This window comes from Halyomorpha halys, unplaced genomic scaffold, assembly GCF_000696795.3.
Source record: "Halyomorpha halys isolate HHAL.00 unplaced genomic scaffold, Hhal_1.1 Scaffold170.1, whole genome shotgun sequence".
Taxonomy (NCBI): domain Eukaryota; kingdom Metazoa; phylum Arthropoda; class Insecta; order Hemiptera; family Pentatomidae; genus Halyomorpha; species Halyomorpha halys.
The window spans coordinates 129,880-149,636 of NW_027107231.1; the positions used below are offsets into that span (position 1 = coordinate 129,880).

Below are 19,757 nucleotides of genomic sequence, written 5' to 3' on the forward strand. Positions count from 1 at the left end.
ATGTACAAACAAACAAACAAACACACACACACACACACATACACCCGTGTGGAGTAGCAAGCTCCCATCGGGCGCCTCCCCAGGTGGCAGATAGGGGGATTCTCACCAGATATGGCGGGAACCGGGGAAATAAAATACCCAGGGTGGACCAAAACTAGATTAAAATCCAGACGCGACAGTTCCTAGAATAGGCGGCATACTGGTCAGCGTCTGTTCCTCAGGTTAGAGGTGGCTGTTTCAAAACCTGGCAGGAGGTATAAAATGTGAAAATCTGAAGTCACAAATGATGGAAGATAAAGTTATTTGTACTACGGTGCAGGGAACCCCAGTATGGGCGCCAATAGGCAATGCGAAAGCTGGTTCCCCGGCATCGTCATCATACGACCGCAGTGCTGCAATGGTGGGAGGCTTGGCCATTGTAGCATCTAATGCCACAAGACTAACCACATCAGAAGTGATGCAAAATCTTGGGAGCAAAATTAAGCAGCTTCTCTCCTTCATTGGTACCAAGAATAATGTCCATGGTAAGATAAGGAGTTTTGCATACGAAATACAACTTTACTTTGAAAAGTTAGAAACACGCCTTATTGAAACTGCAGAGAGCCACACCCAAACGAAGGAAGTAAGTCCACCTAGGAAGAATGCTATTAAAACAGTAACCACACCTTCTTTAACAGGTGATAAAAGGAAGGCCAAGAAGAAAACCATACAACCCAATGCACCAGTGGTGCATCATAATGCAGATCACCCTCAGAGGTCCAATATAATACAGTTCAACGGAGAGAACAACAGGAGGAGCTATGGCAAGAAGTCCGAAAAAGATCGAGGACGAACCTCGGCCCAAGCCTCCGAGGCCCGATGCCGTGATTGTAAAAATATCAGATAGCCAGTTCTACGCAGATATCCTGCTAAAGGTTAGAGAAGATCCGGCCATGGTGGAGATGGTCTCTTCAATCACCAAGGTCCGGAAAATTAATAAAGGTGACCTGCTACTCCAATTGGACCGGAAGAAAGAGCAATCTCTTGCTAAAAAGCTCAATGGAGGGAGAGCTTGGTGAAGGGGCGGAAGTCCGAACTTGGACAGAGGAGTCCCTTTCGGAGCTGCGAGATTTGGATGCTCTCACCACAAAAGAGGAGGTTGTGGAGGCCTTAAAACCTAAGCCTGGGTGAAGATTCAGTGCCCACCACAGCAGTGAAATCTATCCGTCAAGCATATGGAGGTAGACAAACAGCGGTTATTTCACTTCCGGTTCTCCAAGCTAGGAAGGTTATGGCTAAAGGAAAGGTTCAAGTAGGCCTTGTTGTTAGCTGTATATGCGAAAGACTTAGAGTTGCAAAGTGTTTACGTTGCTGGGAGTACCCCCATAGCCCGGAATGGTGTTGGAAAGAATAGGACCTCCTTATGTCGAAACTGTGGTAAAGCGGGTCACAAAGCTACTGACTGTGACCAGAAACCACAATGCGCATTATGAGCAGAAAATGGTGACGCTGACCACCCCAGCGGAAGTAGTAAGTGTCAAGTAAGACTTTGTTGTATCGCATTGTCTTATAGGTTAGTTACCATAATCCAGCTATCATACCAACCATTGATGGTGATTTCAACGCATGGGGAACGGAATGGGGAAGTAGAATAACAAATTGACGAGGTGAAGTTCTCCTGGAAGCTTTCGCACAACTAAAGGATATGATCCTTATGAACACCGGAACAAACCCAATGTTCACAAGAGCAGGAAGATCATCTATCATTGATTTGACATTTGTCAGTGGACGCATGCATCGGATCGCTACTTGGGAGGTTTGTAGATTTTATACAAACAGTGATCACCAGGCTATATTGATCACACTGCATATGCCTACAAGAAAGAAGAGTTGTCGATGGAGAACCAATGGCTGGAATAAAAAAACTTTTGATGACACTTTATTCACTTTAATGCTAGAGGATGAGTGTGAATTAAAAGGGTCAGCCGAGGAAAAGGCGCATATACTGACCTCTTTTATATCTGGGGCTTGTGATACAGCTATGACCCGTTCAAAGCCTGGAAAACATCATTCCTCAGTTTACTGGTGGACAGATACTATTGACGATCTTCACAGGTGCTGTAACCTAGCAAGAAGATGTTACCAGCAAGCGAGACGTCTGCCAGAGTTTTCTGTACAGCAAGAAGAGTTCAAGAGAGCTAGAAGGAACCTCCAACAAGCCATTAAAGAAAGCAAACGACGATACTGGAGAGAACTCTGATGAGGTGGATGTAGACTCATGGGGTCTTATATATATATTTTTAAGGGATTTTCTACAAATTACACAGAAAGAGATAAGAGGACATCGCCTCGGACCTAAACCATGGCAAGGCACCAGGATTGGACGGAATTCCTAATGTAGCTCTGAAGTTGGCTCTCAGGAAACGGCTGGATCTTTTCATCGATCTCTTCAATACGTGCATTCATGAAGGCTCAATTCCGAAACCTTGGAAGAGACACCGCCTTTTACTCATTCCAAAGAGTAAGGGAAGACTGGAAGACCAGTCAACCTATCGTCCAATTTGCTTATTGAATACTATGGATAAGGCATTCGAGAAAATCCTTTCTTCAGGCTACAAGAGTTCACGGAGGGAGTTAATGGCCTCTTGCGTGCTCAATACCGATTTCGTAAAGAGCGATCCACGATAGATGCTGTTGGATTGGTAGTCGAGATAGCCCGCACGGCAATTGCAGGTGGAAGAGAGGTGCTAAGTGTTATGCAGCAATCATCACGCTAGACGTTAAGAATGCATTTAACACAGCAAGATGGACCTGTATAATAGATGCCCTACGGACTATGGCGGTGCCAGCCTATCTTATGAAAGTTCTCACAGACTATTTCAAAGATAGAGTTCTGTTTTATTTTTCAGACATTGGCCAAAGGAGTTACAAGGTGACTGGTGGTGTCCCAAAGGGCTCGGTATTAGGGCCTCCTCTGTGGAATGTCATGTTTGACGCAATATTCAAATTGACAATGCCGGAGGGAGCCACAATTGTGGGATTCGCAGATGACGTTGCAGTTGTAGTGGCGGCGAAGTACTTGGAAGAAGTTACCCTCATCGCTAACCAGGCTGTTGCTATGGTCTGAGGTTGGCTGCCTTCGGTAGGCCTACAACTTGCAGATCACAAGACCGAGGTTCTCCTTGTAACTACCAGGAAGCAAACTGAGTCCTTCACTGTTACGGTGGGTAGGCACGAAATTCGTTCCCAGTCTTGCTTTAAGTACCTAGGAGTTATGATCGATGCACGTCTCCGCTTTAATCTTCACACGGAGTATATCAGCACCAAATCTGCTAAAGTAGCATCCTTTTTGTCATGCCTTATGCCAAACGTTGGAGGTCCCAAAGAAAGAAAGTAGTTGAAGGCTTCTTGCTACTGTTGTCCCCTCCATTATGTTATATGCAGCCCCGATTTGGAAAGAAGCGATGGTTACCAAATCGTACAGGAGACAGATGGTTTCAGTTTATCGCAGTTTCTTTAAGGACAGTTAGTGCTTTTCGAACTGTTTCCAACGAGGCGGTGTGCGTGATAGCCCGAATGCCGCCTGTGAAACTCCTTGTTGAAGAAAGAAGCAGGCACTACAGACGATGCTTACACGTTTCGAGAGAAGAAGAGCGGAAAATAACCATCAACCAGTGGCAGCAGCATTGGGAGGCTGCAGATTCCGGACAGTGGACTCGCAGGTTAATACCCAATGTGGGCACGTGGTATGGCCGCCAGGATGGTGAGGTGGATTTTAACATAACCCAATTTATGCCTGGACATGTTGCTTTAGACCCTACCAGTACCGATTCAAACTGGACAATACCGCAGAATGCCCTGGATGTCAGACTGTCGAGGAAACCGCAGAACACTTGTATTCGCTTTGCGGCAGAAAGAAGTTAATTGGAGAGAGTATGTGGAGGACGCATCACATCAGAAAACGTGGTGAGGTATATGCTACTTTCAAATCAGACCAGCACTGGAACACAATGAAGAAATTCATCACAGCCATCCTCAAGAGGTTGAGAGAGGAAGAGAGGACTAGAAGACATAACTAGCATGGAAACGTGAAAACCATGCTAAGAAAGAGAGGCGGCACTCAGCCATTTCCCTCCATGAAGTAATTCCTAGTGGCAGTCCTATTGAAGAGGAATATACAGGTGTAGAGCGCACAAAAATAAATACAAATTTTTATTTGATTTTTGCTGGGTCATAACAGTGACATGTGGTTTTCTCTTTTGAGAGTATTGTGGATTTTTTTAATTTTTCCAGCAAACCTAAAAAGGATGGAGTATACATAATGGTATTTTCTTCATGATGATTTTAACTTTATATTAGTGGTTTTTTTTTTCTGATTTGATGCATTCTGAAGGCATCCTATTGCCCAACACCGTAAACAAATGTTTTAGAATTCAATTTCCCATAAGAATTTAACTTCATAATTAAGACATATATACCGCTATCGAGACAGGTATTTGAGCCTCCTTGACCATCGTAGGATATTCAAATTGACGATGGATTTTTTTTGGAAAACTGAATTTGACAACTGATCCTAATGCCTAGGCAATTCTTGCAGATTTAGTTTGGATGATCGCTCCAAAAATGGGGACTTTTTGAGCTTAAATGGGCCCCAGCAAAGGACCCAGCCCCTGCAGTGGGGAGGAAAGTTGAAGGAGTCTTCCGCCAGGATTAAGCGTTGGAAGGAGTTATTGGGATAGTACAATATGGAAATAATATATAAACCAGGCAAAGAAAATGTGGTAGCTGATTGCTTATCTTGAACCATAACTGTGAACACCTTGTTAGAAGACAAGGGAACTGTCTAGAGTAAGACAGTTTCTACGAGAATGGACGCTGAGAGAGGAAGATTATTAGAATGCAGCGGAGGAAGATGATAGGGAGGAATCTTAGTCTAATGAGAGCTAAGAAAATATGAAGGAACTTGAGGACATCATCAATGACAAATAGCGGCAGATTATATGGAAGACAAGAACCACGGAATTAGTCAAAATTGAGTGTAGCAAGAATGAGAGGAGCAATATTACGATGATTTGGTCGCAGCCAGTCGTGAAGAACGACCAGATCGGTAGAACATTGAATAAAACTTTGAAGCCTGGAGAAAATTGTCACCAGCATGTTGGAAATGAAACCATTTGGGAGAAGATCAAGCAGCTATGGCATGATGACCACATAGGAATAGACAGGGCATATACCCGATGCAAGCTGATGGTGGAAACCCTTTGGGAGGACGAATGCCAGAGAGAGGTGACTGTAGCATATCATCAGGGCGAAACAAATCACTGCGGAATCTCAGAGACACTGACTGCAAGCGTTAAAGAGAAAGTACTTTTGATGGGGGATGAAGAGGACAATCACAGAAGTTGTAGGAAATTGTGAAGTTTGTCCAAGAACAAAATATAACAGAAATCCACCAAAAGGGAGACAAGAAGAGACACATATCTCAGATGCACTGCTCACCGATCTACAGATCGATACTTTCACACGGAGAGGATATAAATGGATAACCATGATTGATACCTTCAGCAGGGCGGCAATGATGCACCAGGTGCAGGACAAGTTGTCGGAAGCAGTGTTGACAGCTTTTCAATTGTGGTTCCAATTCTATGGAGTTCCAGAGCGCATTGTATAGAACGGAGGCAGAATATTCGACAATGCCAGGATTTGAACTGAAATGAAGGACTTTGATGTGATATGGCACCTCAACACGCCAGGACACCCCAAGATAGAGGAGGTACAGAGCGGCTTCATGACACGTTGAGTGACCATCTTCGCTTATGTCATATCGACAAGGGATTGGAATCTGATATAGCAATGCCAAAGGCTATAGCGGCATATAATCATTCAGTACACACTGTTACGGAGTTTTCACCATTTGAGATCCTCTTTGGTCTTTGAGGACATCGGTGGGACTATTAGGGCACAGCAGTGGACAGTGAGGAGATACACAACATCCATGTTGCTCGAAGAAAGTTATGGGAGAAGGCGTGGGGAAAAATGGAAAAGGAAAAAAGCAGGAGGGTGGCGCAGGAGAATTTAAAGGTCAGACAGGATGGGAGCGATCAAAATTAGGACAATAGTATATAGAAAGCTGGGGTCTAACAGGGGTAAAGAGATACAGCGATACGAGGGTCTATTCAGGGTAATAATTATAAGGGATCACAATATGGTTACAGTAAAAAGTATCAGAGAACCCAAAAAGAGAAGAACTGTTCATATTGAAGAATTAAAACTTTCGACAATGACAATATAAAAACTGGAGTATTCTCATATTGTCAGCCACTACTAGACTAGATTACAAAAAATTTAGTTATTTATTCCATTTATTCTTTTTTGTTTTAAGATTGTTTTTGACTTTTTTAAATATTGTCTTTTTCATTTTAACTTGCTCATTTACTGAATGATTTTTTTTTTTTTTTTTTTATCTTATTCTTAGGTTTAAATTATGTATTTAGTATTTATTTTAGGGAGCTTGTGAGTTTTTTTACAATGATATGTACATAGGAATTCATTTTTATTGTAAATAGTTTTTTTATTGTTTTTGCTGTTATATTATATTGTTCGTTTATGTTATTATATTATATAGTTTTTATTAGTGTATGAGGATTGTTCGTAAACTGGTGGGGGGAGGGAGTTACTGAGGGGATCAGCTGATCGAATGTATATAAAGAGATATATTACAGCAGTCCAAGCATGTCAGATCTTATTCTTTCTTCTCTTTTTTAACATTTTGCTTTTGCCGATACTTAAGTTTATATATATATTTGGAGTGGGTAGCTCACTGGTAAGGCAGGGTGCTACTAACCGCAAGGATCCAGTGTTCACCCAGCCTCATAAAGTGAATACCCTTAATTGGGTAAAAATTTGGCTGTCAAGCATGATTCTGACCAAACCATCTCCTTGCACAACCATTGCTCAAGTAAAAGTACTTCCTTACAAAGTACTGCAGCCTTAACCCTTCATGAGTTGTAGCAGCACAGATTAATTTTTATTAAATATGTATATGCATATACATATTGTAATATCCTTTTTTTTTTAGTAAATAGTATATATTTATGTATAAAGGGTTTTTAATATGTTTTTATTTTATGTATCCTTTCAATATTGTTCATTTGCTTTGTTAAACCAAACAGAAAGCTAACCAATTTTGTTCAGTAAAATATACGGTCACAAAAGATATCGTTCAAAGCCAAGATGGCAGCGTTTATTCTTCAAAAAGTCCGTTGAATAGCGACCATGTTGAACAGATTCAAATATTTTAAACTTTATTTAACTTCCCATCATAATTGCAGTTACAGTAAATTTAAGAAAAAATAGAAGTTAAGAATAAGTATTAAAGAAAATTATTCATAAAGGAAATCATAAGAAAAAACTTAAAACTGTAGTGCTACAATCGATGTTGAGAACTAACACCTATAGAAGGGGAAGGAAGAAAACTTGCTTGTTGTTGGGTTCGTTGCTTAGGTGTGGGCGGGGAATGATGTTTCCTGGATGCAGGAGGTCCTCATCAAATTTTGTCTAGCTCAAGGGTAGACATCTTGAAAAAGAAGACATCGATGAGTCACCCAATAAGAATAAGGGACTCTTTTGTTTTTGATCATCAGTGAATGAGATGAGTGAAAACTTTTAAAGGACAAATGCTTTGTTAACAGTCAGTGTTTGTTTGCTGAAAGATTGTTTACAGCAAGTGTTAGTTTGTTGAGAAAGAAGACAAAGAAAACCTTCCATCATCAAACAGAACATTGTATAAATTGGTTAGTGTTGTACAAAATATAATTTAAGTATATTTGTAAAGGTAGTTAATAAACAAGTTGACTGTTCTGATTGCCTAGAAACCCGCCCAGAGATTAAGAGTTTATAATATTTTATGTATAATTAAAAATAAAAATACTCATATTTTTTAATATTTAATCTTTTTATTTGACCTTGTCATCTTCAAAATTATCGATTTTCCCTTTATTTATTTTTAAATAAATTTATATTTTCACATTATATACATATAAATTTAAAAAAAAGCTTTAAAATAATTAAACAGGCTAAATTCGTAGGTCTAAGAGAACATCTTTCTAACAACAGTCAAGGGATATCAAGTTTTAAAATAGGTGATTGATTAATAACCTAAAAGATAATTTTCAGTAATTGTGACAAATATGTGAAAAACATAAAAATAATGTAATACAATATGCATAATAACCTTTCATATTTATATACAAAAATAAATTAAATCATGTTTCAAGAAATAATGTAAGTTATTGGTTAATTCCTATTAAAAAAATATTCATGAAGCTAAGCTTTTTAAAAATTTAATGCCTAGAAAAAACATTCGTATTTTAAAGTAAACTAAACAAAGTAAACTTTACACAACTGATGTAACATGATATATTCATAAAAAATTCAACATACTTGCAATCCTGTATTAGGCCTGTAAATTGTGTACAACTGATCTTTTTTTCCGTCTCCTTTCTTTACTGGTTTACCACTACTACTGCTCTCTAATGCTTCAGCAAGAATTGCAGTTTGTTTACCATTTCTTATCTGAAAAAAAAAAAATATATATATTCAAAATATGTATGTTCGCAATAACAATTAACATCATACACTCTAGTTCATTATATGAAATAATTCACTAAAATAAAAGGGTCTAAGTTAAGACGGCACCTGATTTTCACAGTTGACTACAACATTGATTAATTGAAATAACTAGGATTTGTATATTTTGTAAAAATAAGCATAAGTTATAATAATCAATAGAAATTAAGATTAGAGAAAACTTATAATGGACCTAAAGTTTTACAGCAAAATTAAGAATTAATGTGCAAAGTAAGAGAAATTGACATACCAAACTAACCTTAAATTAGTAAAAATAATTAGAAGGGTAAAAAAACAGTTGATTGATTTTTATTTTTTAAAACAATCACCAAAAATTACTATTATTTTATAAAACTTATGTTCTATCTTAAACATATATATAATTATAATGTAATAAAATATAAAATTTATATTTTATTTTTAATTCCTACAGTATAAGGATTTTAAAAACTACAATATTCCAGTCATACCAATCACAAATAAAAAAAGGAATATTTCATTTGAAAGGCAAAAAAATTAATGTTAAAAATAGCACAATTCTGTGTCAATACTACTTAACACAGTAGCATGCGTCATATAAAACCAAAATTAAAAATAAAACCCTGGATACTAACCACATATAACATGCAAAACTCACAAGCCGTCAGAATAATCAGCATAAATAAATTTAAAAACTAAAAAAGAACAATCGGACACTCAGAGAAGAAAATCATCCATTATAAAAGCACAATTAACAAATTTTCCTCAATGTGTTAGGAATTTAGAGGGCTCCAATAAAAATCTTAATATCTTTTTTTAAAAAAAAATACCTGGTGAGACAAATAAAATCCTTCTTTTGAACCACTCAATTGTGTCCATCGCTCTAAGGCTTCATCAAAGTTCATGCCTCTTTCAACATGAACTATATGTAATTCAGTAGTAGCAACTCCAGTTACATGTTTCCTTAAGTATTTGAAAACTTTAACCCTTTTCACATTTTCTCCAGCAGTTCCAAGGTCTAAAAAAAAAAAAAATTAAGAAATGCATATATTTTTTTTGCTAATACCAAATCATTAATTAAGTGGAGCTAATACTCATAAGTATGAATGAATTTGTATTTTCCTACAAAAAGTATTCAGCCAGACTATTACATATTAATTTGCGCATTATTACATATTTAAATAAGTACTTAAGTGGTGAGTATTTTACCTAAATATTCAAACTAAATGAGGAGACTAATTTAGTCAGTAATTATAAGTATCTAACTATAAATAAAAGCAGATAATACTTGCTACCCATGATTGTTCTGATTTTAAGTGCTTTCAATTGACTCAAAAGTACTATTTTTTGTATTTAACTTAGCAATGGAGTTTTCAAGACTACAAGTGAAAAATTTATTGCCCCCGATAATATTTGTACAATATTAGTTACACATGCATTTAGGCTAAAGCTCAAACGATTTATAAAAATTAATGTCTTCCAGCATTAATAACCTAAATATAATTAATAATCATTAATGAAACTTTGGAATTATGATCAAATGGTAAAAACATACAGGCACAGGTGGTCATAACCAACAACCAAAGAAATCAAGAAACAAACCACTACCACTAAAAAATAAAGATATTGCCATTAGTGAATGAAGGAATAATTAGCACTATAAGGAGTATTACGATAAATTATACTAAACAAAACAACTTAAAGTGAATTTTATCTCTCTTATAACAAGGTTCATTATGCTGAATAAGAACTAATTAAGTCCATCAATATGGGGAAATCTAAATATTCTGAAGGTTTTTTTCTAAATCAGCATCCACAAAAACATCATAATCGATTTCAATACTCTGTAAAATATTCTAAAAAGTTTACCTATATTGGAAATATTCAACCCAAAATACATTTAAGAATAATTTGTAAATTAATTTACACTGTTCCTTGGTCAACAATCCTAGTTACACAAAAATGAGTACAATTGATTCAGAGTACATTAAATAAATAATCTTGGATATGGAAAGTCTTTTCGGAAAAAGGAAGACACTAGGTGATTGAAGCTGTTGGCACAAAACCGAGAGGACTGGGATAAAGGCTCCTCTACACTGAGACCCAAAATGAGGAAAAAATAAAAGAAAAGAAGATAATTAATAATCAGAGGATCAAGAGAACTTGTATTACTTAACAATAACATAATTAAAGGAAACTTTGCATTACTTAACTTAACAATTAATCTCAGAGAAAAATAATCTGAATTTAAGTATAGTTAATAAATAAAAAATACCCAATATCCCTAAATCAAATCTTCCTGTTTTCTTCGCTTGCGTAATAATGGCCTGCAATGTATCTGTAAAGTACTTGAACAGTCTATTTTGCAATTCAACAGGCATCCCCAGTATTCTGTTCAAAAATTTACTCATATTGTTATGATCTTTATCTAAGACCAAACTTCCAGGATTGGTATCATTGTTAACAATAAGTCCAACACCAACTAATGCAGCAGCAACATCTGAAATAAGAAAAAACAATTATCAAACCTGATATACAGAAATAAAAATATAAATAAAACAGCAATACAAAGTAGTCAGCCCACACTAAAATAGTAATAATAAGGAGATTACTTTAAATCTTGGAGATTTATTTTATGAACAAAAGCTAAAGAGCTTTAACGAGAAAAAATTAGGTATGTTCCATAAAAATTGTAAAATTAAATTAACCAAATGGCCATGCCAATAGTAAACATATTTCACTGGGTTGTTTTCTTGACCTTTGTGAAGAACCAGAAAAGTTAATTATAATTGGTTGGACAGTTTCAAAGTTTGTAGGGGACAAAGATACACATTCTCTTTCATGTATCTAGATTTACAATAATCGGGAATAAAAAAGAATAATACAGATATAATTAGAATGGAATAGGTCAATCACAAACATCCTTGCTAATATATAATAAGATTACAATATGAGCATTAACCAACGATAAGAACATTAGCCAAAGTATGTATAAATGTTTAATATTCCAAAATACATACAATTATGGAATATCACTATGAGTATAACATATAAATAACACTCATTTGTTGTAAATTAACTCGATGACTTTAGTTTTCAACAACTCTACTCTAAAAATGATAATACTATAATTCATAAATATAACCTTTCATAAAATCTCCTTCATAGTCACTAGGTGGAGGAACAAGAGGAGCTTCATATCCCATGATGGTTCTCATTGTAGCTTCCAAAGCTGATCGGCCATATTTGTTGTCAATGTTAAATCTGGATAAATCTCTAGTTTCAGTAGCCCTCCTATCACCATGAGTTAAAGCTCCCTAATGCCAATTAAATGCAGAAAATAAATAAAATTTTAATATAATTATTAATAATAATAGAAAGAATAACATTGGAAATAATTTAAATCATCTTACCAAACTTTCAAGCCGTTTAGCAACAATTGAAGCAAATCTCCTTTCACCAGCCAGGTCTGATATAAGAAAAATGTATTCAGGAGCATTGACTTGATTACTTCTATGAGTTCTTCCTGTAAAAATAGAAAACAAATCTATATATAATGGAATAAATATAATACTATAAAATACCTAATATTAGTATCAAAATAAAATAATCATTTAAAATACATAAAAAAATGAAAAACCCAACTTGATAAAAATTTGTAATAAAGTGTAACACACAATTAATCTAAATATACATGTATGCAGATGCTATTTAAAAAAGCTCTTAATGGAAAAAAGGGGAAATTCTGAACATAATATATAGATGTTTAGATAAGCTTTCCATCTATTAATATAAGTTAATCAAAAAAGTTGTTGTTTGCTGGATTTGGATATTTTATACAATATTTTACACATTTTTTTTTTCCTGGACTATTGTTTTCCTTTCACCAACTAGTTTGTTTTAATACAATGTCATCCATAGTGTTTCACAACATTGTACTGTTCTTCAATGTGAAGAATGATGATAGTGACATTGTTTTAAAGAAATTATTGAACTTGAATATAATTTTTATCAAAAGTTTTTATAAATTTAGATAAATTCATAATCCATAGCCTGCCTAATTAAAGAACACTGATAGGAAAACAGACAAAGACCTTAATTGGTAATGAATGCTCCAGCTAATTGAAAAGTATTTTTTATAAATTAATTGTGATTGTGATTTCATTTATTACTCCAATTAGGCCATTTTTCATAGACATAATGGAATAAAAATTTATTGATGAAATTTCCTATATGTCCTAAAGAAAGATAAATGAAAACATTAGTTTAAACATAAGTAAGGGATATTATAGAAGTTGATTCAAACTGAAATAAAAATTCTGTTCCCAATTAATATATAATAAAACAAATAAATTCAACTATAAAATAATATGTTCAAAGTAAATAAGCATAGAAAAGAAGTTGAAAGGTGTTATATTAATGACACAGCAATCTACACCAAATTTTAAATCAAGAGAACTTCCAGTTAAATAAATAAAAACCTACTAATTTGAACAAAGCAGTAAAGAATGAGGACAAAATTGTTAGTATAACATTTACTTTTTCATGATTGGGAGGTAGCTAACATGTTTCCTATTGGACATAAATATTAATTCAAAAAGAAAAAATTAATCAGATAGGAATATCTTAACACATCACAGGCATGGTTTCTCAATATCAAACATCATATAACTAGAACATTACTACTGTATGTTAATTAATTTTCAATATTTATAATTTTTACAACTGTGCCAAAGAAAACCGAATAAACATTAGTTACCAAATTGTTGAATAGCTCTGTCAGCACTCCATGGTAATTCAAGGGTAATATGCACTCTTCTTCTTTGATTTCTAGCTCTTCGATCACTTTGAAGAGAAATACCTGAACTAGCAGCTTCAGAAATAATTGCTACATCCTTCAAACCATCCATGAACCTTTGTTTTTCTGGAAATTAAAAAATATTTTCAATCAAATAATAGTGAAATGAAAGAAATACTAGGCAAAACATAATAGCTCAAATATTTTTTTCTCTCTTCAATATCTTTTTAGACACCTTTTAAATATGAAAATAATTAAAATTTATAAAACTGAAATATCCCACAAAAGATAGGCAAATATATAAGAGAAAAAAATACTTGTTTACAAGAAACAATTTATATTTTTTTATTAATTAAATTGCTTGGAACTTATAAATGGCCCTTTTTCCTTCTAAGCATCTGACAAAAATTAACTAATCCTTCCAAAGTGCAATATCAGTAATAAAAAACATTTGGCACAAATAAGTTCTGTTGATTGGTGTCATTAACCTATTATTGTATTTTTGTCATATTGAAAAATGATTTGTCTGATAAAAAAACATGGGATTTTATTTAATTAATATATCCTAAATTTTATGCCCAAGAATAGGTATTTTAATTAATAAATATTATGACAATCCAATAGTCACAACAACTTTATTTGTTTAATTCAAACCTCTAATGTTTCAGCTAGTCTGGCCACTACCAAAGATATTTCCTAAAACACAGACTTTTGCTGGTAATGACTGCTAACCCTTGCTGCTGGTATATTTTTTCGAAACAGCCTACTGTGGTGACCAACTCCTCTTGTACCTACCTATTCTAGTTTTAAACTATTTTAAAGCTAAAAATGTGAAATATAGCATTTTTCGATTTCACTAGTTTCATTAATTTACTAGAAGCATTGTTTTGCAAAACAAAATCTTTTAATATAAATGTAGGGCTCATAGAAGTTAAAAACGTCCAAAGATAAACAAATTATTAACATGAAGCTCCTTATTCGTTTCCTGTAAAGTAGCTAATTCGCATTCTTTAGTTCAACATGGTGGTAACGTAATTAAAATCCAATTTCTAGTGAGCGATGCCTTCTTGTAGCATTTTCAATAGGAAATACCAAATATACAAAGAATATGAGGAAATATTACTTAATGACTTGAAGGTGTGTTTTTGATGTTAATATAGTTATAACTATGGAAAGCAATGGTTATATCAAGATGATCATTTCAGTAATAAATAACATGTATTTGTAAAGAAATCGCAACAGTTTTTATCATTATGTAGGTAATTAGTAAACTATTACTTTCATAGTTCACAAAATTATTTTTAATGTTTGAACTTGAGTATTTATTTGAGATGAAAATTTCTTTAAATTTTTAACAATATTTCAATTGATTTTATTTGAAAGGAAAGAAAAAGTAAATAAAATATAGGAAGGTGAACATTATCACCAAAACTCTTCTTTGACATAGCATAATGTAATAATAACCAAGAAACGTCAGACTAATGACTAATAGACTGAGCTAGGAGTGGTCGAGACTGGATAATCTGAAGGTACTGTACCTAGAATGCCAACAAAATTGAGCCGGTTCATTTCAATTAAAGCAGTGGTCAAATGCCAGCAAAAACTGCCTACCACCATTGCAGGCAGTACCAACAAAAGCCTACCTTAACATATAATTTTATAAAATAGCATTTCTTACAATTTAATAAATCATTTTACCACTCTTTAAACAATACATCTTGAATTTGCATTTCGTTTTAGGATACAATTAATTTATGCCTCTTATGTAGGTTTTGCTTTTTTTTATATTAATGACTTTTTTTATCATCTACTGGTCAACTTTTGTCATATGTTTCAGAACATTACGGACAGTCCATGTTTTACAACACCCCGTTTTAAATCTTTTTGTTACATCATTAATCAATTTATACCAGGAACTATTTTAAATTACTTGAATTCAAAGTTAGTAGATTGAAAAGACCATTTTTTTTAAAATATAAAATATGGTTTTATGTGTGCACATACATTTTCGATGAGCAGGACTCAACTTAAGCCAGTTTCCAAGGAATGGAACCTGAGGTAAGTATAGGGTGTTTTTTTAAGCCCGATAGAACTTGAAATTGTAAAAAATAACACAAAAAATTAAATTGTAATCAAAATTTTTTTTTTATTCGAAAGATCAATACGTGACATTAACATTTGAAAATGATTTCGGGCATATGGGCACCGCGGCTGTTCTTGACGAAGCGCATTCTGTAAAATTGTGTTCAGCGATGTGGCGCATTTTTGGCTTAACGGGTTTGTTAATAAGCAAAATTGCCGCATATGGTCGTGCGATTTGACACCTCTCGATTATTTCCTGTGGGGCTACGTGAAGTCACTGGTTTATGCTGATAAACCAGCAACAATTGACGCCTTGGAGGCCAGCATTGTTCGTGTTATTCGTGACATACGGCCAGCAGTGCTCGAAAAAGTGGCCCAAAATTGGACGTCCAGAATGCGCTTCGTCAAGAACAGCTGCGGTGCCCATATGCCCGAAATCATTTTCAAATGTTAATGTCACGTATTGATCTTTCGAATAAAAAAAAAATTTTGATTACAATTTAATTTTTTGTGTTATTTTTTACAATTTCAAGTTCTATCGGGCTTAAAAAAACACCCTTTACAAAGACAGTCTGTATTCTTAAACCCCTAGCAGGCTACTATACCCAAGAAAATGATAAAATGGTTTATTCAAATGTAAGAAAGAATACTAAACTTTCTTTATAATTCCTTCATTATATTTTTTTTTACCAATTTTTCATAAAATATTAGACAAGGTTTTCGAGTTTCATCTCCCCATTTTAACAATTATTATTATTTTCCCATTATTTAGCTACATCATGTTATACCTTACTCATCTTCTTTCTAAATATTTCACTAGTTTCCATACTTCATTTTTTTCTATTAAATGCTAATTTATTTAGAGCATTTTTTAATAAATGAGTAATGAACCTAAAGTCCTTCATTAGTATTTTTCTTCAAATTTTGGACATTTCATGTAGTTGGATAATATCTAGTAGTTTTGTTTTGTACTTAGGTACCTTCTCATCTGACAAAAAATATTTAATTATTTTTTATTTATCTATATTTAACAGATAAATATAAAATATGGAAACTAGTGAAATCCAATCAACAGACATGAGGATGGGCCTAAAAACAGTACTACAAGATATTCTGCAACAACCTGATGTAGCCAAATAACTGTAATGGTTAAAATGGGGAGATGAAACCCCAAAACGTCTTATATTTTATGAAAAATAAACCCTTATACCTCAATAATTTTATGGAAAATTATTAAAAAATATTAAAGAAATTATATATTAAAAGAAAGTAAGTTCACTAATAATTTAGTAGAAAATTTAAAAACTTCTGAATGAAATCTACATTTAATAGGTAAGAAAAATTTTTTTTATAAAGCTGCATGTTAACAGAATTTCCATGGTTAAAAGCATGGGTGGCAAAAAATGTTTAATATATGAAATAATTAAATGATGTGGTTCAGACAACTGGATTATCCTTAATGTTTTTAACATCAATTTTATGTTATTTTTATAATATATCTGACATGGTCCTATTAACTACTTACTTTTAGCTTAATTATAAAACATTGAAATTTATTTTTAGAAACATAAATATTCACTTATGAAAGTTGATAAATGTTCTTATGTTGTTCCAAGTAAGAAAGCTTGAATCTTTTGAGACAAAACATGAAATAGACATCACTAAATAATAATGGCTCCTCAATTAACTTGATTTTCATATTTCTTCCAAATGAAAGTCGTATTTTTGGTACTTAACGCTTAATGCCGGACAGTGGGTGAGTCTGGGAACTGTTAAGTAAAGATTACCTTATTTCTTAGGATCATTAGTAAGATCTGAAATTATTAGAGTGTTAAGCCAATCAGAGCTGTAAACTACTGCTCACTTTAATGCAAACTTAAGATATTATCTTATTGACAATTGTCAAATGAACTTATTAAAACCATTTTAATGCTGAAAGGTGTAGATTATCTGACCCATCAAAATAAACAATGTATTTGTCAGAGGAGAAGGGTTTATCTATGGAGTTGTTTTTTTTGTCAGCTAAAATGAGATGGATAGAAAGATAACTATATCAGTGTCTTGCTGGCAGAGATGGGATAGATAACCACTCAACCAGTGTCTGACATAAAGCATAAAGTACTTTTTTTTTTTTAACTTCATTGCTAGTTTTTACAATTTAAGATATTTTCACGACACAAAAAGGGGTACATAATGATAACTGCAGGAGATATCATCAGCATTTTTTTTTAATTCAAAATTTATATTTTTACAACCAGATTTATAATCATAATAAGTGGTCAAGCTTTAAGAGGGATATTATTAATCAATTACTTGAAAACAAGATTTATCAGTATAAAAAAATAATACACAAAACCAAATAAACTATTTAATAAAGATAACGAAATATGTTTTGTTTATTATTTTTTTTTTTGTACAATGCCTTTAGTATCAAATCTTCACTGGTTTCTCTGATGAGGAACATCAGTAATTTTAGAATACCTATGATATTTTGTTCAGTTATCATTACTGGACTTTTGATTGTGCAGTGGAACACATTAACATTGCAAAAACAGCAATAAATTTTAAGTACAACAGAAAATACCTGTGTTACAGAAAAATAGAGATCAGATCTGTATTCAGCATGAAAAATCCTGTAAGATCCACCCATAGGAACTTCTGTTGTAAAATCGTGTGTGGCTATACAGTTATCAGGGTTACAACATAATGATCTAGAATAGTACCAGGAATTAAGAAATAAAGTAATAACATACTAGTCATTACCTGGGGTATTTTATTAAAAACAAAATCGAAGCAATATTCTAAATATAATAAGATAAAACAATTAATGTTCTTAAGTTATTTTATCACACTGTGACAACCGGTTGATGAGGGTTTGATTAAGAAGTGTTACAGAAAAGAAATTGAAATGAATTACCAGAGACATAAGGTTTCAAGTAAGAAATCAACTTAAGTTAACATTATCCATTAAAAGAGGGTTTGATATTGAAGTTACAAATAAAAGTATTAAAAATCATATTACCTGTGAGGTTTAAAGTTTCAAGTGGGACATCAACTTCTGATCTAGACTCATACTGAATACCATCCTCAGTTTGAACAACTCTGCCCTTTCTTCCAGTCATCTATACAAATAAGAATTAAAAGGTCAAAATTTTAATATATATATATATTATACACACACACATATATATTTGTACATTACTATGTTTTCAATTATTATGATACAATATATGTATGACTCCATTCATATTGGGTAACATATTTGATGGATTATATGAATATGGGATTAAAATATTAAAAATGTTTTTCAAAAATAAACAATAATTGCTAGGTAGACTTGCAAATTAAAAATTAACTAAATTTGCAATCATAACATGACATTAACAACCTGGATCAACTCATTGAAATATCTGGAGCATGACCTAATGACTCTTTGAGTGATCTAGACAAAAAACAGCCTCATCTACATCTAGTTTACTACACTGTTCCGTTCATGCACTTGGAGAAAAAATGGGCTGTCTATAGCTCAGGGAGTAGAGTAAAGGCATAGGTCTTTGCAACCTGGGAACTGCAGTAGTGCCAGTTCGAATCTGACTTAAGGGGTTGACTTTATTTCGGTGGCAGTCCCACAAAATGAAAACTTGACCTTCTATTTATATTATATTCATTGCATTCTTCTGTAGTCCGTTGGCTCTTATCTGACTTCTTTATTTTTATAAATACTCATTTGGAAAGGAAGTGAATCATGTAAAATATAGCGAATATAATGCTGAATGTTTCTGTTTGTTGAATAAATGAATGCAAAAGCTTGGTTCGAAAAATGTTTACATTGTGTTGTTTTTAATTTAGTAAAAAATAAAAAATAATAATAATATAAAAATACAGAACTAACTTTAGTTATTGAAAAATTGTTACTAAATTGTTTTCTCGAGTTTTTAAAATTTTAATACCTAGTAGTTAGTTACACTGGTACAAACCAAGAATAATCACATTGCCCCCAAGATCTAATAACTCTTGGATGGTGGAGTGAAAATTTAGATACAATTGTATTTTTGTTTGATCATCAATTCACGAGATGTGAATCTAAGCAATATTGGAATATCAGAATATAATGAAGTGTTATAAGCCCTGACAATAATTGGTCTTTACTGCTGCAATCCATGATTTTTCTACCTTATTCAAATATTTTTTAAAGCAAAAACACCTTTCAGTAAATTTTCAAGTTTCATCCAACCTAGACATTTAAATATTGGTTTCATGCTTTTGTATAACCTTAAAGTTCTTTACCATG

The 19,757-nt window shown here is 33.2% G+C and overlaps 1 protein-coding gene across 2 annotated transcripts in view; it reads right to left on the reverse strand.

The window, feature by feature from the left end:
* The window catches only part of sno (strawberry notch), a gene marked incomplete at its 3' end in the record, with an annotated part of 54,012 nt that overhangs the window by 287 nt on the left and 33,968 nt on the right, over positions 1–19,757 (reverse strand). For both annotated transcript variants that reach the window (XM_067045515.1, XM_067045514.1), the window contains 7 exon segments: positions 8,422–8,553; positions 9,417–9,604; positions 10,862–11,086; positions 11,732–11,903; positions 12,000–12,112; positions 13,346–13,510; positions 18,489–18,588. In XM_067045515.1, the coding sequence (XP_066901616.1) occupies positions 8,422–8,553; positions 9,417–9,604; positions 10,862–11,086; positions 11,732–11,903; positions 12,000–12,112; positions 13,346–13,510; positions 18,489–18,588 (1,095 nt within the window).